The sequence below is a fragment of the Procambarus clarkii genome, chromosome 22 (genome assembly GCF_040958095.1).
Source record: "Procambarus clarkii isolate CNS0578487 chromosome 22, FALCON_Pclarkii_2.0, whole genome shotgun sequence".
Taxonomy (NCBI): domain Eukaryota; kingdom Metazoa; phylum Arthropoda; class Malacostraca; order Decapoda; family Cambaridae; genus Procambarus; species Procambarus clarkii.
In genome coordinates, this window is record NC_091171.1 from 19,984,977 (window position 1) to 20,007,319 (window position 22,343).

A 22,343-nucleotide genomic window follows, 5' to 3' on the forward strand; every position below is an offset into this window, starting at 1 on the left:
CTTTTTGGTTTTGCTTTTAAATAAGGCAAAAGTTTTACAGTTTTTCAATTCACTAGGGAGTGAGTTCCATAAACTAGGTCCCTTAATTTGCATAGAGTGTTTACACAGATTAAGTTTGACCCTGGGGATATCAAAGAGATATTTATTTCTGGTGTGGTGATAATGGGTCCTATTACATCTGTCCAGGGAGAGTTTCAGAGCATGGTTTGCATTTAAGAACAGGGTTTTGTAAATGTAGTTGACACAAGAGAATGTGTGGAGGGAGTTAATATTTAGCAAGTTTAGGGATTTTAATGTAACAACTCTTGTATATAGAGAAACACTGAGATAAGAACTGTTCCTGAACAATTAGTCTGGATGTGTCACAACGGAAAGATTAATGATATTTTGGAGAGATATAACAATTTTGTGAATTTTATTTATTGCAAATGGTGTGTGTACCTAGTCATACAAGTATTAGTGTGTACGTCAGTTAACATACTGCACGTGTAAAGGAAGAAATGTTTATGTTTATCACTCAGCATGTTCAGAAATATGCTTATTGTTTGTGATGTGTATATATATATATATATATATATATATATATATATATATATATATATATATGAACACATTGTACTGAACGGGGTTAGAATAGCTTGAACTATCTCGTCCCTTTATGTGTATTTATAGCTCAATAAACTTATTTCAATTTCAATTTTCAACCCCCTCTCTCACTCCTCCACCTCCCTATCTTTCACCACCCCTCCCTCACCTCCCTACCATCTCCCCGCCCTCCTCACCCCTCCACTACCCCTCCCTCATCCCCCCTCCTCCACCACTCAACGCACCACCCTCACCCCTACACTACCCCTCCCTCACCCCCCTCCTCCACCACTCAAGCTTGGGTAACAATCCACTAATCAAATTTCACTAGATGTTTTGCTTTAAGAAGTTTCTTATCCTGTAATAAAAGCAATTACCTCATTGTACCTCCTGAGAAGCCTTAAAGAGCCTCCCACACCCCGGGCGTCACTCTTACACTCTGAGTCATCTTCACGTATATACCTATACTTTAAGAGAGAATGTATGACTCTGTCTGTGTGTTGGAGGCCAGACGCTCGGGGCTAGTCTCACCCACCTTTGGGTGAGAGGGTAAGGGTCTGGTGGGTATGGGGCGGTCATAGGCAAGTCAGGGGGGGGGGGTAGATCTAAGTTAAATACTTTAAGAAATATGGCCTGTGATTCCCACTCCCCCCTTAACCCCCCCCCCCCTTCCCCATGCGATTTTCATGAAGTCTGAAATTAAATCGGACATACGTTTTTCGTAGAGTATAACGCGAATTTTCATGGGTTACTGGAGTGGGAAGATAATTACCGTGATGAAGATGGTGCGTAGAGAAGATGGTTATGGTGTTGAAGATAGTATATACAGTGAAGATAACATGTAGTGAAGAGGTAAGATAGGGAAGAGAGGTGGACAGTGAGAATGAGATGAAAGGAGAATAGGGGGAAGATGAGGGGAGAAATTTGATAGATAGATATATGTGGATGAATGGAAAAGGATAGAAAAGATAGATGTATCGATATAGGTGGATATTTAGATGAATGGAAAGATAGGAGACAGACCCCAGATAACACCGAGTAACCCCTATAGTGTATATAAATATATATATATATATATATATATATATATATATATATATATATATATATATGTATATGTATATATATATATATATATATATATATGTTTTGTAACCTTTAAATACACAATATATATATATATATATATATATATATATATATATATATATATATATATATATATATATATATATATATATATATATATATATATATATATATGTCGTACCTAGTAGCCAGAATGCACTTCTCGGCCTATTATGCAAGGTCCGATTTGCCTAATAAGCCAAGTTTTCCTGAATTTATATATTTTCCAAATTTGTTGCTTATGAAATGATAAAGCTATTTATTTCACTATGTATGAGTTAACTTTTTTTAATTTGAGTTAAAACTAATGTAGATATATGACCGAACCTAACCAACCCTACCTAACCTAACCTATTTTAACAGATAGGGGTTAGGTAGATAATTTTGCAGGGGTGAGTGGTCTGTGGTATGGGATGGACATAGGCTGGTTAAAGTCTACACCCACGCCAAGTATCTCTAGGGTTCACCCTACACCCACACCAAGTATCTCTAGGGTTCACCCTACACCAACACCAAGTATCTCTAGGGTTCACCCTACACCCACACCAAGTATCTCTAGGGTTCACCCTACACCCACACCAAGTATCTCTAGGGTTCACCCTACACCCACGCCAAGTATCTCTAGGGTTCACCCTACACCCACACCAAATATCTCTACCGTTACCCTTCCGGAAAGTAACTCTGTAGTTCCCTTGTACAAATTGTGTTTTTCTTTAGATAATATTCCGCTCTAAAACAGCCTAGACCTAAAACTTTCTGTTTGTTACAATATTTTTCCCACAACTTTCCCACAACTTTCCTACGACTTTCCCACAACTTTCCCAGGAGTAACACCGTGAACGGCTTTCTATGTTTAGCGTGGAGGCCTTGTGCGTAACGGCGTTCTATATGGAGCACTCTGCTGCTGTGGAACACACTGCTGTGGATCACACTGCTGTGGATCACACTGCTGTGGATCACACTGCTGTGGATCACACTGCTGTGGAGCACACTGCTGTGGAGCACACTGCTGTGGAGCACACTACTGTGGAATACACACTGCTGTGGAGCACACTGCTGTGGAGCACACTGCTGTGGATCACACTGCTGTGGAGCACACTGCTGCGGAATACACTGCTGTGGAATACACACTGCTGTGGAGCACACTGCTGTGGATCACACTGCTGTGGAGCACACTACTGTGGAATACACACTGCTGTGGAGCACACTGCTGTCGATCACACTGATGTGGATCACACTGCTGTGGAGCACACTACTGAGGAGCACACTGCTGTGGAACACACTGCTGTGGAACACACTGCTGTGGAGCACACTACTGTGGAGCACACTGCTGTGGAGCACAATGCTATGGATCACACTGCTGTGGATCACACTGCTGTGGATCACACTGCTGTGGATCACACTGCTGTGGAACATACACACTGCTGTGGAAAACACACTGCTGTTGAACACACTACTATGGAACACACTGCTGTTGAACACACTACTATGGAACACACTGCTGTTGAACACACTGCTGTGGATCACACTGCTGTGGAGCACACTACTCTGGATCACACTGCTGTGGAGCACACTACTGTGGATCACACTGCTGTGGAACATACTGCTGTGGATCACACTGCTGTGGATCACACTGCTGTGGAGCACACTACTCTGGATCACACTGCTGTGGAGCACACTACTCTGGATCACACTGCTGTGGAGTACACTACTGTGGATCACACTGCTGTGGAACACACTGCTGTGGATCACACTGCTGTGGATCACACTGCTGTGGAACACACTGGTGTGGAGCACACTACTGTGGAACACACTACTGTGGAACACACTGCTGTGGAGCACACTACTCTGGATCACACTGCTGTGGAAAACACACTGCTGTTGAACACACTACTATGGAACACACTGCTGTTGAACACACTGCTGTGGATCACACTGCTGTGGAGCACACTACTCTGGATCACACTGCTGTGGAGTACATTACTGTGGATCACACTGCTGTGGATCACACTGCTGTGGAGCACACTACTCTGGATCACACTGCTGTGGAGTACACTACTGTGGATCACACTGCTGTGGATCACACTGCTGTGGAACACACTACTGTGGATCACACTGCTGTGGAGTACACTACTGTGGAACACACTGCTGTGGATCACACTGCTGTGGAGTACACTACTGTGGAACACACTACTGTGGATCACACTGCTGTGGAGCACACTGCTGTGGAGCACACTACTCTGGATCACACTGCTGTGGAGTACACTACTGTGGATCACACTGCTGTGGATCACACTGCTGTGGAACACACTACTATGGATCACACTGCTGTGGAGTACACTACTGTGGAACACACTGCTGTGGATCACACTGCTGTGGAGTACACTACTGTGGAACACACTGCTGTGGATCACACTGCTGTGGAGTACACTACTGTGGAACACACTGCTGTGGAGCACACTACTCTGGATCACACTGCTGTGGAGTACACTACTGTGGAACACACTGCTGTGGATCACACTGCTGTGGAGCACACTACTCTGGATCACACTGCTGTGGAGTACACTACTGTGGAACACACTACTGTGGATCACACTGCTGTGGAGTACACTACTGTGGAACACACTGCTGTGGATCGCACTGCTGTGGATCACACTGCTGTGGAGCACACTACTCTGGATCACACTGCTGTGGAGTACACTACTGTGGAACACACTGCTGTGGATCACACTGCTGTGGAGCACACTACTCTGGATCACACTGCTGTGGAGTACACTACTGTGGAACACACTACTGTGGATCACACTGCTGTGGAGTACACTACTGTGGAACACACTGCTGTGGATCACACTGCTGTGGAGTACACTACTGTGGAACACACTGCTGTGGAGCACACTACTCTGGATCACACTGCTGTGGAGTACACTACTGTGGATCACACTGCTGTGGAGCACACTACTCTGGATCACACTGCTGTGGAGTACACTACTGTGGATCACACTGCTGTGGAGTACACTACTGTGGAACACACTGCTAAGGATCACACTGCTGTGGAGTACACTACTGTGGAACACACTGCTGTGGAGCACACTACTCTGGATCACACTGCTGTGGAGTACACTACTGTGGATCACACTGCTGTGGAGCACACTACTCTGGATCACACTGCTGTGGAGTACACTACTGTGGATCACACTGCTGTGGAGTACACTACTCTGGATCACACTGCTTTGGAGTACACTACTCTGGATCACACTGCTGTGGAGTACACTACTGTGGATCACACTGCTGTGGAGTACACTGCTGTGGATCACACTGCTGTGGAGTACACTGCTGTGGATCACACTACTGTGGATCACCCTGCTGTGGAACACACTGCTGTGGATCACACTGCTGTGGATCACACTACTCTGGATCACACTGCTGTGGAGTACACTACTGTGGATCACACTGCTGTGGAGTACACTACTGTGGATCACACTGCTGTGGATCACACTGCTGTGGAGCACACTGCTGTGGATCACACTACTGTGGATCACCCTGCTGTGGAACACACTGCTGTGGATCACACTGCTGTGGAGTACACTACTGTGGATCACACTGCTGTGGAGTACACTGCTGTGGATCACACTGCTGTGGATCACACTGCTGTGGAACACACTGCTGTGGAACACACTGCTGTGGAGCACACTACTGTGGAGCACACTGCTGTGGAGCACAATGCTATGGATCACACTGCTGTGGATCACACTGCTGTGGATCACACTGCTGTGGATCACACTGCTGTGGAACATACACACTGCTGTGGAAAACACTGCTGTTGAACACACTACTATGGAACACACTGCTGTTGAACACACTACTATGGAACACACTGCTGTTGAACACACTGCTGTGGATCACACTGCTGTGGAGCACACTACTCTGGATCACACTGCTTTGGAGCACACTACTGTGGATCACACTGCTGTGGAACATACTGCTGTGGATCACACTGCTGTGGATCACACTGCTGTGGAGCACACTACTCTGGATCACACTGCTGTGGAGCACACTACTCTGGATCACACTGCTGTGGAGTACACTACTGTGGATCACACTGCTGTGGAACACACTGCTGTGGATCACACTGCTGTGGATCACACTGCTGTGGAACACACTGGTGTGGAGCACACTACTGTGGAACACACTACTGTGGAACACACTGCTGTGGAGCACACTACTCTGGATCACACTGCTGTGGAAAACACACTGCTGTTGAACACACTACTATGGAACACACTGCTGTTGAACACACTGCTGTGGATCACACTGCTGTGGAGCACACTACTCTGGATCACACTGCTGTGGAGTACACTACTGTGGATCACACTGCTGTGGATCACACTGCTGTGGAGCACACTACTCTGGATCACACTGCTGTGGAGTACACTACTGTGGATCACACTGCTGTGGATCACACTGCTGTGGAACACACTACTGTGGATCACTCTGCTGTGGAGTACACTACTGTGGAATACACTGCTGTGGATCACACTGCTGTGGAGTACACTACTGTGGAACACACTGCTGTGGATCACACTGCTGTGGAGTACACTACTGTGGAACACACTGCTGTGGAGCACACTACTCTGGATCACACTGCTGTGGAGTACACTACTGTGGAACACACTGCTGTGGATCACACTGCTGTGGAGCACACTACTCTGGATCACACTGCTGTGGAGTACACTACTGTGGATCACACTGCTGTAGAGCACACTACTCTGGATCACACTACTGTGGATCACACTGCTGTGGAGTACACTACTGTGGAACACACTGCTGTGGATCACACTGCTGTGGAGTACACTACTGTGGAACACACTGCTGTGGAGCACACTACTCTGGATCACACTGCTGTGGAGTACACTACTGTGGATCACACTGCTGTGGAGCACACTACTCTGGATCACACTGCTGTGGAGTACACTACTGTGGATCACACTGCTGTGGAGTACACTACTCTGGATCACACTGCTGTGGAGTACACTACTCTGGATCACACTGCTGTGGAGTACACTACTGTGGATCACACTGCTGTGGAGTACACTGCTGTGGATCACACTGCTGTGGAGTACACTGCTGTGGATCACACTGCTGTGGAGTACACTGCTGTGGATCACACTACTGTGGATCACCCTGCTGTGGAACACACTGTTGTGGATCACACTGCTGTGGATCACACTACTGTGGATCACACTGCTGTGGAGTACACTACTGTGGATCACACTGCTGTGGAGTACACTACTGTGGATCACACTGCTGTGGATCACACTGCTGTGGAGTACACTGCTGTGGATCACACTACTGTGGATCACCCTGCTGTGGAACACACTGCTGTGGATCACACTGCTGTGGAGTACACTACTGTGGATCACACTGCTGTGGAGTACACTGCTGTGGATCACACTGCTGTGGATCACACTGCTGTGGATCACACTGCTGTGGATCACACTGCTGTGGATCACACTGCTGTGGATCACACTGGTGTGGAGCACACTACTGTGGAACACACTACCGTGGAACACACTGCTGTGGAACACATTGCTACTAACTTAGCCATATATCTAGCTTAGCGATATTTCTCAGCGATATACTATTTCTGACGTACGTCTTCGACTTCATAAAATATCTCTCGCTTCCCAATATCTCTTAACTTAGCGACATGTCTGAGTTCCCTAATATATCCTGATCACTTGTGTCTGTTCGTTGCAGTGCATATGTGTAGTTCTTCAGTGATGGCTACAGCAGTGATATGGAGGCTCAGGGGCCTCCATATCAAGGAGGTGGAATGTCAAGGTGAAATGTTTCCCCTGGAGTACAGTGCACCGCCCAGTCCCCTGTGGATTACTGCCGCTACAGCGTTGTAGTCTTCAGTGGTGTGCTGGCCCCTGGCCTGCTCCGCTGGCCTGCCTCCCTGGTCTGCCTCCCTGTCATGCCTCGCTGACATGCCTCCTTGACTTGCCTCGATGACCTGCCTCGCTGGCCTGCCTCGATGACCTGCCTCGCTGGCCTGCCTCGATGACCTGCCTCCTTGACCTGCCTCGCTGGCCTTACTTCCGGGTCTGCCTCGATGATCTGCCTCCCTGACCTGCCTCGATGACCTGCCTCCTTGACTTGACTCCTTGACCTGCCTCGCTGGCCTGATTCCCGGGTCTGCCTCGATGACCTGCCTCGATGATCTGCCTCCCTGACCTGCCTCGATGACCTGCCTCCTTGACATGACTCCTTGACCTGCCTCGCTGGCCTGACTCCCGGGTCTGCCTCGATGACCTGCCTCCTTGACATGACTCCCTGACCTGCCTCGATTACCCTCCTCCCTAGTCTGCATCGATGACCTGCCTCCCTGACCTGCCTCGATGACCTGCCTCCCTGACCTGCCTCGATGACCTGCCTCCCTGACCTGCCTCCCTGACCTGCCTCCCTGACCTGCCTCCTTGACCTGCCTCCTTGACATGACTCCCTGACCTGCCTCGATTACCCTCCTCCCTAGTCTGCATCGATGACCTGCCTCCTTGACCTGCCTCCTTGACATGACTCCCTGACCTGCCTCGATTACCCTCCTCCCTAGTCTGCATCGATGACCTGCCTCCCTGACCTGCCTCGATGACCTGCCTCCATGACCTGCCTCAATGACCTACCTCGCTGACCTTCCTCCCTGGTCAGCCTGCTCTTGATGCTCACTCAAGAATGTATGTCTGACCTCTCCCACAAGGCGTTAGTATCGGGGGTGTAACTAATGTATTGAGGTAAACAAGGTAGTGTGTGATCACTGACCCCAGGACGTGTTGCCTGGGGTCAGGGAGAGGAACAACACAGTAGTACTTACGTTGTGTTGAGCACCACCTGTGTGCTGAGCGTGGCCCCTGTGTTGAGCACCACCTGTGTGCTGAGCGTGACCCCTCGCCACCACAACCACCAACACTGATGCCACACACCACCACATCTCACTGAGGTCTCCCTATACCCAACACTGTACTCGGGTACTCAAGTTCCTGCGTGCCTATGAGGTATGCATAGTTCCTGAAGGCACAGTGTACACTGTTGAGGTCGTTGCTCGGCGGTGGTGTGTATGGCAGGGCGAGCTACCAAGGGGTGGTGTGGCAGGAGCGGGAGGGCTGGGTTCACAGCCCTGGTGAAGGAGGGCATGTGGCGGTGCGAGCGCCTGGAGCAGCCACAACACTGGCCGCCGCCCGCCATGATCCTTCCCCTGCTACTGGCGTCGTCATGCGCCGACACACATGCACACGTTTTCACTATAATGAGGCCGTGCTCTCTCTCTTCTCTTTCTCTCGCTGTTCTTGTAATTACTGTGTCATTGCTTCGGATGTTCCCTCGTGCTGTGTGAGCTTTGGTTTCCCTGCCAGCCGTGTTCAGATCCATTAATCCACTTCACGCTGACGGGGCGTTGGACTACACGCTGATCCACGTCTCGCTGGAAGAGCGATGAACCTCACACTGACGAAGGGCCGCGGCGCTGTGAAACCTGCGGCTTGACGGCGTTTTCTCTGCCCTAATAACCTCGGTCACCTCCTCGCTCCGCCTCCCACAGGAGCGTTGACTTCTCGCACCCAGACTTTCTTCACTTTCTTAAGGAAGATTTCGTCTTCCCGTAGGCACTATTCCTGCCGTGCCTGCTGCTCCCCGCTCATTGTCAACATTACTGACCTTCAGGCTGTGTCCCGGCTCGCCGCGCCAGTCTTCTACCACTGAAGGTTATTACTCCCAAACAATATTTTCCCCCACCGACATTTCAAGTGGACAATATTATGATTAGTTTGTTTTCGGCGTGTTAATGGAGTGAGAGCCACATGTACGGTGTCGTGTGTGCCGGTGAGGCCAGCAGGGGAGGCTGAGCGGTAAGGCAGATCAACCAGGTCCTCCAATCACTGCTGGGTTAGCAGAGCTGAGCATTTAATGATTGGCACCCAATCGTCTTTCCTTGCTTACGGCTGATTGGGTACCACTGATGCTTCTTGGAAACTCTTCGTTTCTTGGTGTTGTCTTATCTCTCTGTCTCTCCTCACCTCTGTGTCTCCTCACCTCTGTGTCTCCTCACCTCTGTGTCTCCTCACCTCTGTGTCTCCTCACTTCTGTGTCTCCTCACTTCTTTGACTCAGTACTGGTGTATATACACAAAAAATTACGGGCTCACCATAGCCCGTGCTATATGGACACTTCGTCCTGAGTAGCTAAATCTTTAACAACAACAACAACACAAAAAAGGGTTACAAGATTGCTTACAAAGTAAGTTGTCACAGACTATTGAGCTCCTGCAGCTCCTCGTAGGAACTATGAAAGCAGCTTGTATTTTCCTCCTCTGTATTGTCACTGTGGCGCTGGAAAAGGAAGTTGGCAGTTTTAAAGTTTCTTGTTGTTACGATAAGCTTAAACCACAGATCCTTCAATAAAACTAGTGGCAATTTTACCAAATTAACCGAGTCTCTCCAAGGCAAAGGGGACAAGATTGTAATGGTAATCCAGATCTCTGAACTTACGAGGGTTGACTGACTTCCTGTGGGTGGCACACTACCCAGATGCGCGACCGTGAAGTCAATGTAGGTGTTAGTCACGGTTGACACGCACGTGTGCTCCCAACTCCCACACCAACTGCCTACCATCCCTCCAAGTATTCACTGTGATCCTCTCTGGGCGACCAACGGGCTCGTCAGATTTGCAGGGCATTAGGTAACGGGGTTCTCTTTGCTGGACAACAGCTGTAGTAAGGCTACCAGGGGGTAGTAGCCTTAGTTGGTAGATAGATGAGCAAAGATATCTCCCGACTTTCAATCCTCTTAACGATCTGCTGTGGTGTATTGGTTAGAGTACTGGTTATGCCAAGGTGTGTAAAGCACCTGGCTCTCTAAGTTTCGAATCCTTCACAAGGGAAGAGTTCTTGGTGGTATATATATATATATATATATATATATATATATATATATATATATATATATATATATATATATATATATATATATGTGTGTGTGTGTGTGTGTGTGTGTGTGTGTGTGTGTGTGTGTGTGTGTGTGTACTCACCTATATGTACTCACCTATATGTGCTTGCAGGATCGAGCATTGACTCTTGGATCCCGCCTTTCGAGCATCGGTTGTTTACAGCAATGACTCCTGTCCCATTTCCCTATCATACCTGGTTTTAAAATTATGAATAGTATTTGCTTCCACAACCTGTTCCTGAAGTGCATTCCATTTCCCCACTACTCTCACGCTAAAAGAAAACTTCCTAACATCTCTGTGACTCATCTGAGTTTCAAGCTTCCATCCATGTCCTCTCGTTCTGTTACTATTCCGTGTGAACATTTCGTCTATGTCCACTTTGTCAATTCCTCTGAGTATCTTATACGTTCCTATCATGTCCCCCCTCTCCCTTCTTCTTTCTAGTGTCGTAAGGCACAGTTCCCTCAGGCGCTCTTCATACCCCATCCCTCGTAGCTCTGGGACGAGTCTCGTTGCAAACCTCTGAACCTTTTCCAGTTTCATTATATGCTTCTTCAGATGGGGACTCCATGATGAGGCGGCATACTCTAAGACTGGCCTTACGTAGGCAGTGTAAAGCGCCCTAAATGCCTCCTTACTTAGGTTTCTGAATGATGTTCTAACTTTTGCCAGTGTAGAGTACGCTGCTGTCGTTATCCTATTAATATGTGCCTCAGGAGATAGATTAGGTGTTACGTCCACCCCCAGGTCTCTTTCACGCGTCGTTACAGGTAGGCTGTTCCCCTTCGTTGTGTACTGTCCCTTTGGTCTCCTATCTCCTAGTCCCATTTCCATAACTTTACATTTGCTCGTGTTGAATTCTAGTAGCCATTTCTCTGACCATCTCTGCAATCTGTTCAGGTCCTCTTGGAGGATCCTGCAATCCTCATCTGTCACAACTCTTCTCATCAACTTTGCATCATCCGCAAACATCGACATGTAGGACTCTACGCCTGTAAACATGTCGTTAACATATACAAGAAATAGAATTGGTCCCAGCACCGATCCTTGTGGTACTCCACTTGTTACTGTTCGCCAGTCCGACTTCTCGCCCCTTACCGTAACTCTTTGGCTCCTTCCTGTTAGGTAGTTCCTTATCCATTCTAGGACCTTTCCCCCCACCCCCGCCTGCCTCTCGAGCTTGAACAGCAGTCTCATGTGCGGTACTGTATCAAAGGCTGAAAACTGAAAACTGAAAAACTGTGAAAAAAAAAAACTGAAAAACTGAAAAACTGTGTGTGTGTGTGTGTGTGTGTGTGTGTGTGTGTGTGTGTGTGTGTGTGTGTGTGTGTGTGTGTGTGTGTGTGTGTGTGTGTGTGTGTGTGTGTGCAACTGAAAACTCCACACCCCAGAAGTGACTTGAACCCATACTGACAGGTGTACAACCTGTGCAACTGGTGTACAGGAGACCTTAACCACTCGACCATCAGTAACCGTACAAAAGATGATGGTAGCCGAAGCTATTTGCCCATTATACTGCCAGGAGCAATATGGGTTCGAGTCACTTATAGGGTTTGGAGTTTTCAGTTACATATATGCCTGGAGACCATTCAGGCTTGTTCGCATTTGTGTTGCTCACGTGTCCCCCACAAAATGAGGTGATTTGATAAAATAACTATGCCCATGATTACCATCAAAACGCCGTCGGGATGATGGGTAAAATAGCCCGGCTACAAACATCTTTTTGTATGGTCACTGATGGTAGAGTGGTTAAGGTCTCCTGTGCACCAGTTGTATAGTGCTCCTGGCAGTATGGGTTCGAGTCACTTCTGGGATTTAGTTTTCAGATGCATATATGCCTGAGGACCATTCAGGCTTGTTTGCATATATATATATATATATATATATATATATATATATATATATATATATATATATATATATATATATATATATATATATATATATATATATATATATATATATATATTAGCATATTTTGGTAGCAGTCTTTCCTGTAGACATATATTATTAAATATGACCGAAAAAGTAAGATTAATAATTCTAACACGAATTTTCTCGATCTTTCTTATGTTTCTTTTCACTGTTGATGGTAATTGAAAAATTAATTCTCAAAAATTCATTTTTATTTCTAGTCTGACGCGACACTTGAACGCGTTTCGTAATAACTTATAACATTTTCAAAGACTTTTAGTTTACACACACACAACTATTACCTGCAAACACTAAACAGAGTTCTTACTTATGCTATGATTTAAACAGCTTTCATTTTTCATTTTATACCCGCATTTTGGGTAAGGTGATATGTTACAACAGTTTTTGGATGAGGTGAACAAAACTTTCAACACAGGATAGAACACGAAACAATGGGTATTGAAGGTAAGAATGGAAGTAATTGCAGAGGGCCTATTGGCCCATATTTCTTGATGCTTCTATATTGGAGCGAAGTCTTGAAGTGGGTAGAATGCACAACTATATTCTACCCACTTCAAGACTCCGCTCCAATATAGAAGCATCAAGAAATATGGGCCAATAGGCCCTCTGCATTTATATATATATCAGAAAGGACTTCTATGAGAGGTTCAAACTCAAACTGACCAAATGGCTACAAAACTGTTAAAAGTCTTTGAAAGCCGTAACATTTCGGCTTTCCGTCTAGTTGCCATTTTTAGCAAATGGCATCTAGACTTTTAACAGTCTAGTAGCAATTTGGTCAGAGTACTGGACTTGTTAAGGAGTTTCGTTGCTTCTGTTAGTCTAAGTTTGAACCTTTCATGGGAGGAGTCCTTTCTGATATACTCGGCTTGCGTGTTTGTGAAAGTTATTGTTCATATATATATATATATATATATATATATATATATATATATATATATATATATAGAGAGAGAGAGAGAGAGAGAGAGAGAGAGAGAGAGAGAGAGAGAGAGAGAGAGAGAGAGAGAGAGAGAGAGAGAGAGAGAGAGAGAGAGAGAGAGAGAGAGAGAGAGAGAGAGAAGAGAGAGAGAGAGAGAGAGAGAGAGAGAGAGAGAGAGAGAGAGAGAGAGAGAGAGAGAGAGAGAGAGAGAGAGAGAGAGAGAGAGAGAGAGAGAGAGAGAGAGAGACCAGAAAGCACATGTTTTGCTCTATGACTCACGCACATATGCTCCTCTGACTTCTAAACCCTTTGGATCGCATTAAACTTCATTCAACCACAAACTAAGACAGCTCTCCAGTCTTTGTCTTCCTGACGTCGATCTAATAAAACATTTCCGTGTCATCTTCTCTTATATTCCTTATTTCTATGGTCTGCCTAAGACTCATAAACCTGTTGCTCCTCTTCGTCCTATCATTTCTTCAAAGGGCTCTATCGGTTATCCTCTTGCCTTCTTGCATGCTGAAACTCTGACTCCTTACCTTGGCACGTTTTCTCCTGCCCACCTTCGTCACTCTCAGGACTTCATAGAAAGACTGCGCCTGCAGCTCTCCTGTAAGATGCTTGGTCTTGATGTCGATTCCTTAGTTAGAAGGCAACTGAGGGCCTTCTTCCTCTCCCTCTTTTTATTGACGTTTTCCTCGAACTCATTAGACTCTGTGTTGACTCTATCTCATTTTCTTTCAACGGAAAATACTTCTCTCAAACTTTCGGTGTCGCTATGGGTTCCCCTCTCTCCCCCTGTTCTTGCCAAGCTCTATATGGAATACTTCGAAACTGTTCTTCTTCCCTCTATTAATACTCGTCCCTCTCTCTGGCTTCGTTATGTTGATGACAGTTTTGCCTTATGGCCTCATGACCTTAGTCTTTTCCAGCCTTTCCTCTCCTCTCTTAACATTCTGGCTCCTTCTATCCATTTCAAAGATGAATGGGAATCTAATTCCCTCCTTCCTTTTCTTGATATTCATTTTCAAAAATCTATGTACGGGTTCTCTTTCTCTGTGTACCGAAAACCCATGCATAGTGGTATGTACATTTACTTCTTTTCCTACCATCTTCCTTCTGTTAAGAAAAAGTGTTCTCGTCTCTCTCTTCCCTCGCGCTCTACGCATCAATGACCCTCAGTTTCTTGATTCTGAAATTTCCTTTATTTACAAATCTTTCTCTCGCCTTGGTTACCCCTTACATTGTATCAACTGTGCCTATTCTCAAGCTACACTAATTTTATTTCATCCCAAACCTGTTTCCAGTACTATTAGCACTGTGCTTTGCCGTCCATTCATATCTGAACTCAAATCACTCTTACTAATACCCTTCGTCCTCTTGACATAAAGCTCGCCTTTCGACAAACTAACATTCTTCGTAGTAATCTGGTTCACACTTCTCCTTCTAATGCTGCTGGTGTCTACTCTATCTCCTGCTCGTCTTGTTCTCTCCAATACTTTTGGGAGCATTGAAGAGGAAAAAAACAAACCGACACTAGTCGATTTGGCGCTGGCGGCCATGTTGGAAATGTTTCCCAGTGCCACAGTCGCGTACACAAGCTAGAAATATTCCCTAGGCATCAAAGAATCGTTTTGTGAAGAGAACAGGTGTTGATACACCTCCGTGCCGTGGTCACCCCTTTCTGTGACTCCTCGACTATATAGAAAGTCAAGAGGCTCCTAACACATGACCTGCATGTGTCTCCTCTTCCATACCACACACGTAGGATATATGTATCGCGTCCTGGCTGGATCTGATGCTTGTATCTGAAGGCTGTCGGCTCTAGTGGCCTCGACGGCGACAGGAAACCTGTGACTTGTGGAAGGTCTCATATTCCTGTCGTAGATTATTTCCTAATGTACGTATCTGAAACCTAAGCTCTTGTATTTGCCACGAAACGCGAGCGATATGCGTGTTGATACGTGGTTCTGCCGGAACGTACCGCTTGCTGGCTAGAACTGTTAAAAGTACAACTGTTGTAAAATTTATAGTAAATAGTATGAAACTAAGTAATTTCTAAGGTTTGTTATCCTGTGGAAGACAACATACTCTCCTGTTATTTGTCTTCACTTGTGGCTTGTTGAGCTTGAAGCTCTTGCTTCTTTTGTGTAAGTTATGTTGCGCCATTGAAAGAAATGGGCGGAGGATTATGTGACCTTTACATGAGGTCATGAACAAGGTTCATGACCTCATGTAAAGTTCATTACCCCCTTGCTGGAACTTATTTATTTCGCAGACGTGACGAAGACGGTGATAATTATCGGTGAATTGTCGACTGGGAGAACATAGGTGTGAGTTGCCATGTTTGGAGTTAGTTAATGCACCACATTGTAAGCCGTCCTTTGAGCGGTGGTGGACCCCATAACCCATCCTACAAGCGGTAGTGGACCCCATAAACCATCCTACAAGCGGTGGTGGACCCCATAACCCATCCTACAAGCGGTAGTGGACCCATAACCCATCCTACAAGCGGTAGTGGACCCCATAACCCATCCTACAAGCGGTAGTGGACCCCATAACCCATCCTACAAGCGGTAGTGGACCCCATAACCCATCCTACAAGCGGTAGTGGACCCCATAACCCATCCTACAAGCGGTAGTGGACCCCATAACCCATCCTACAAGCGGTGGTGGACCCCATAACCCATCCTACAAGCGGTAGTGGACCCCATAACCCATCCTACAAGCGGTAGTGGACCCCATAACCCTTCCTACAAGCGGTGGTGGACCCCATAACCCATCCTACAAGCGGTAGTGGACCCCATAACCCATCCTACAAGCGGTAGTGGACCCCATAACCCATCCTACAAGCGGTAGTGGACCCCATAACCCATCCTACAAGCGGTAGTGGACCCCATAACCCTTCCTACAAGCGGTGGTGGACCCCATAACCCATCCTACAAGCGGTGGTGGACCCCATAACCTATCCTACAAGCGGTAGTGGACCCCATAACCCATCCTACAAGAGGTAGTGGACCCCATAACCCATCCTACAAGCGGTGGTGGACCCCATAACCCATCCTACAAGCGGTAGTGGACCCCATAACTCATGCTACAAGCGTTAGTGGACCCCATAACTCATGCTACAAGTGTTAGTGGACCCCATAACTCATGCTACAAGCGTTAGTGGACCCCATAACTCATCCTACAAGCGTTAGTGGACCCCATAACTCATCCTACAAGCGGTAGTGGACCCCATAACCCATCCTACAAGCGGTAGTGGACCCCACAACCCATCCTACAAGCGGTAGTGGACCCCATAAACCATCCTACAAGCGATAGTGGACCCCACAACCCATCCTACAAGCGGTAGTGGACCCCATAAACCATCCTACAAGCGATAGTGGACCCCATAACCCATCCTACAAGCGGTATTAGACCCCATAAACCATTCTACAAGCGGTAGTGGACCCCATAAACCATCCTACAAGCGGTAGTGGACCCCACAACCCATCCTACAAGCGGTGGTGGACCCATAACCCATCCTACAAGCGGTAGTGAACCCCATTACCCATCCTACAAGCGGTAGTGGACCACATAACTCATCCTACAAGCGGTATTAGACCCCATAAACCATTCTACAAGCGGTAGTGGACCCCATAAACCATCCTACAAGCGGTAGTGGACCCCATAAACCATCCTACAAGCGATAGTGGACCCATAACCCATCCTACAAGCGGAAGTGGACCCCATAACCCATCCTACAAGCTGTAGTGGACTCCACAACCCATCCTACAAGCGGTGGTGGACCCCATTACCCATCCTACAAGAGGTAGTGGACCCCACAACCCATCCTACAAGCGGTAGTGGACCCCACAACCCATCCTACAAGCGGTAGTGGACCCCATTACCCATCCTACAAGCGGTAGTGGACCCCATAACCCATCCTACAAGCGGTAGTGGACCCCATAACCCATCCTACAAGCGGTAGTGGACCCCATAACCCATCCAACAAGCGGTAGTGGACCCCACAACCCAACCTACAAGCGGTAGTGGACCCCATAACCCATCCTACAAGCGGTAGTGGACCCCACAACCCAACCTACAAGCGGTAGTGGACCCCATAACCCATCCTACAAGCGGTAGTGGACCCCATAACCCATTCTACAAGCGGTAGTGGACCCCACAACACATTCTACAAGCGGTAGTGGACCCCACAACTCATCCTACAAGCGGTAGTGGACGCCACAACCCATCCTACAAGCGGTGGTGGTCCCCACAACCCATCCTACAAGCGGTAGTGGACCCCACAACCCATCCTACAAGCGGTGGTGGACCCCACAACCCATCCTACAAGCGGTAGTGGACCCCACAACCCATCCTACAAGCGGTGGTGGACCCCATAACCCATCCTACAAGCGGTAGTGGACCCCATAACCCATTCTACAAGCGTTAGTGGACCCCATAAACCATCCTACAAGCGGTGGTGGACCCCATAACCCATCCTACAAGCGGTAGTGGACTCGACAACCCATCCTACAAGCGGTAGTGGACTCCACAACCCATCCTACAAGCGGTAGTGGACTCCACAACCCATCCTACAAGCGGTAGTGGACTCCACAACCCATCCTACAAGCGGTAGTGGACCCCACAACCCATCCTACAAGCGGTAGTGGACCCCACAACCCATCCTACAAGCGGTAGTGGACCCCATAACCCATCCTACAAGCGGTAGTGGACCCCATAACCCATCCTACAAGCGGTAGTGGACCCCATAACCCATCCTACAAGCGGTAGTGGACCCCACAACCCAACCTACAAGCGGTAGTGGACCCCACAACCCATCCTACAAGCGGTGGTGGACTCCACAACGCATCCTACAAGCGGTGGTGGACCCCACAACCCATCCTACAAGCGGTGGTGGACCCCACAACCCATCCTACAAGCGGTGGTGGACCCCACAACCCATCCTACAAGCGGTGGTGGACCCCATAACCCATCCTACAAGCGGTGGTGGACCCCACAACCCATCCTACAAGCGGTGGTGGACCCCACAACCCATCCTACAAGCGGTGGTGGACCCCACAACCCATCCTACAAGCGGTGGTGGACCCCATAACCCGTCGCGTGAGCAGTAGTGCAAAATGTTGAGAGTAACATATTGGACTGAGGAACGTCAGCAAGTACCACCTTACATGATGAGGGAGAGAACACATCTGTCGGAACCTGTATACTTCCTTAGATAAATTTGTCGGTGTTGTCGACCGTGAGACGTCTGGGACTCCGATGACGTTGTTGTTGTATTTATTATTGCCATTATTTCCTGCCACAGACGTGGCCACACATTTACAATGCTAACCATCATTTATACATTTTCTTCTGTCCTCTATGGACAGGGTGAGAGGCTCGTAGACATATAGTTCAGTGATTTGTTGAACATTCAGCCACAGAAGGTGAGTGTGGTGGTTGTCAGTGGTGGTGGGGGGGGGGGGGGGGGGTAGCAGGGAGGTGGTGGTGGTGGTGGGGGGTTGATAGCAGGGAGGTATTGGTGGTGGGGGGTGGAGTGTGGTCGACGCCCAGTGGATATGTGGGTCATGAGGGCGGCCGTGGGTTGGCTGGGGGGGGGGGGGTTATAACGGGTAGGTGGGGATGACAGAGGAGTGGGGGGGGGGGGGAAGGATTATCTTGAGATGATTTCGGGGCTTTAGCGTCCCTGCGGCCCGGTTCTCGACCAGACTTCCTTTTTCTTACATAGTCCACAGGAAGCAGTTCGTGGCCGCTGCCTAATTCCCAGGTACCTATTTACTGCTAGGTAACATTGACATCAGGGTGAAAGAAATATTTTGCCCATTTGTCTCCGCCTCCACCGGGGATCGAACCCGGAACCTCAGGACTACGAATCCGAAGCGCTGTCCACTCAGGTGTCAGGCGCCCTCGAGTCGGGTGAGGGTCGGGTGAGGGCTGGGTGAGGGCCGGATGAGGGCTGGGTGAGGGCCGGGTGAGGGCTGGGTGAGGGCCGGGTGAGGGTCGGGTGAGGGCTGGGTGAGGGCTGGGTAAGGGCCGGGTGAGGGTCGGGTGAGGGCTGGGTGAGGGTCGGGTGAGGGTCGGGTGAGGGTCGGGTGAGGGCTGGGTGAGGGCTGGGTGAGGGCTGGGTGAGGGTCGGGTGAGGGCTGGGTGAGGGCTGGGTGAGGGTCGGGTGAGGGTCGGGTTAGGGCTGAGTGAGGGTCGGGTGAGGGTCGGGTGAGGGTCGGGTTAGGGCTGGGTGAGGGTCGGGTGAGGGTCGGGTTAGGGCTGGGTGAGGGTCGGGTGAGGGCTGGGTGAGGGCTGGGTGAGGGCCGGGTGAGGGTCGGGTGAGGGCTTGGTGAGGGCTGGGTGAGGGCCGGGTGAGGGTCGGGTGAGGGCTGGGTGAGGGTCGGGTGAGGGTCGGGTGAGAGCCAGCAAGCAGTGACATCGGTCAGGTTGTCTGTACAATTATAGACAGTAGGATTAGTTATAAAACTAATTAAGGACCTGTTAATTAAGAACCTGTTAATTAAGAACCTGTTAATTAAGGACCTGTTAATTAAGGACCTGTTAATTAAGAACCTGCCCGACGCGCTATGCGTACTAGTGGCTTTACAAGAATGTCAAATCATCATTGATATGTACTTTTTTCTGCAGGGAAATTCCTGCGCGGGCCCTAAGCCTCTGACTGGTCCACTAAGTGTTGCTTGTTTCTGTTTTATTTGGGCGTAGTGTGAGTATTTATGACTCTGTACTCTCTTAATATCAGTACTCTCTTAATAATAGCATATCAGCCTAGTAAGCTTAAGGGAGCCTCCGGGTCTCACCCAGAAAATGGCGTTTCATTACATTCAATGCTGGTTTTATGTTCAAATAGCAAAAAAACCAAAAAGACACTGTAAATCCTTGCAAAGAATTCAGGCACTGGGAAACTGAGGCGCGATCGCTGTGTCACCACACACTTGGTCGGCCATACGCGTATCTACAAACTCCTATCCCGAGATAAAGTTCGTAACCCGATTCAAATTTTCCAAAGAAATCAGGCTCATAACCCGAAAAGTTCGTAAAGAGGGGCATTTGTAAACTGAGGTACCACTGTATTCTGTAATTAGCAAAAACGGCTAAGCCAGGATGGCTATATAGCACTGTTAAAGAATATTTATGAGGTAACATGATCGATTTTTTAGGAGTTAGGGTTCACTAATGACTTTAGCAGTGAAAGACAAAACTTTAGATTGTGCTGAAAATCAGAACATTCTACGAGGAAGTGAGTGACTTAGTTGAACAGTGCAGTTTGACAGTATAGTGCAGGCATGCTATTACTGGCATAATAAATAAAATACAATAGCTTTATTGGTGATTAACTTAAAAGCTACCATAAGTAAAAGGATAATAACAATGGGAAATACACTTGTACAAATTTATTACTAACATTCTAATATTTGTACACAAATCTTACAGTATAGACAGCAACACAAGCTTTTTCCAATTTCAAATCTGTATCTAGGCTGAATGGTAAGCCAAAAGTCTTGCTCATGAACTTGCTAAAAATGTTCAAATCTCTTGTATGTCCCAGTGACCTGTTTTTTGATTGATGGCAAGAATATGTTAACAAAAACAAGTCTCTTAAAATTACTTAAAGAAAAAAAGAAAAAAAAAAAGACGTGCATACGTGTTAGCATGCAGCAACCGTTACAAATGCCAGTGGACACAATCATGAGTGGAGATTGTCTCGGACAGTGAACAGAAATGGAGAGCTAGATATGAATCTCTGAAGAACAGCACTAAAGTTACCTAGTCGCATGTTGCTACTTGACTTGCAATCTTAGTAATTGTTTGAGGTTGTGGTCCAGGCTTTAGATACCAATCTGTAATATAACTGGTTACAGGTAAGGTGGTTAGAGCTCAATAAAGTTGTCCTTATTTAAACGTGTTCTCAAACAATCACTAGAAATCTAGTCTTGGAATTAATTTTTTTTGTACAAAAGAGAATCAAGTAAATATAATTTCTGAAGGTGTTATATTCCCTACTGGTGATTATAAACACTTGTTTATGAATATATACAAGTAAATACATAGTGATTAATAGTCTTACATATATCAGCACTGAAACGAGTACTGGGCCATTATCTTTAGGTAGGTCTGAGCAGGTCGTGAAAAAGAGGGGCTGTTACCAGTACAGTATTTGGCATTCAAACAATACAGTTAATTTAAATGAAGAATATGTAAAAATTAATATCTTATCTGCTTAGGCCTATAACCCTTTCCAAAACTAATGCTGCTGAACTGCTGTATATTTCAGGGAACAGTGACGACATGACCCCAGAACAGTGCTATACTTAGTTACTGCTTTATGATTCTCGCTTTATTATTATAATGTGTACAATGTTTATACAAGACACGCTACCATCATACAGCATATTCCAGTAATAACCTGCACCTATCCCACAATACTGCACTTACAAGTACTGATGAGCAAAAAATATCAGGGTAAAGGTTTAAGCCACCAAACATTTACAAAATGTTGAAAGAAATAACAAATGATCTCCAAAGTTAAAAAATATTGAATGCTAAGTACTGCAGTGAGGCAAAGTGTAATGGATAGCCTTGATTCCTTATGATAGTGTTATCACTGGGGGTGTCTTATCTCTGGGTACAATACTGTATACTTTCTTACTCACTTTCTCTATTATATTATTTTTAAATTCTCTCACGTTTCTTTCAGTTCATGAAATATTCACATTTTTGCTTCAGCTTCTTTACATTTTCATCTTTCCTTGTTCATTATGCT

The 22,343-nt window shown here is 47.0% G+C and overlaps 1 protein-coding gene across 1 annotated transcript in view; it reads right to left on the reverse strand.

The window, feature by feature from the left end:
- LOC123758835 (microfibril-associated glycoprotein 4) overlaps window positions 1-9,195 on the reverse strand; it is a 68,215-nt gene extending 59,020 nt beyond the window's left edge. The window contains exon 1 of the mRNA XM_069329523.1: window positions 8,585-9,195. Within this exon, the coding sequence (XP_069185624.1) occupies window positions 8,585-8,701 (117 nt within the window). The 5' untranslated portion in view covers window positions 8,702-9,195. The remainder of the gene's footprint in view (window positions 1-8,584) is intronic.
- Window positions 9,196-22,343: the final 13,148 nt, after the last annotated feature.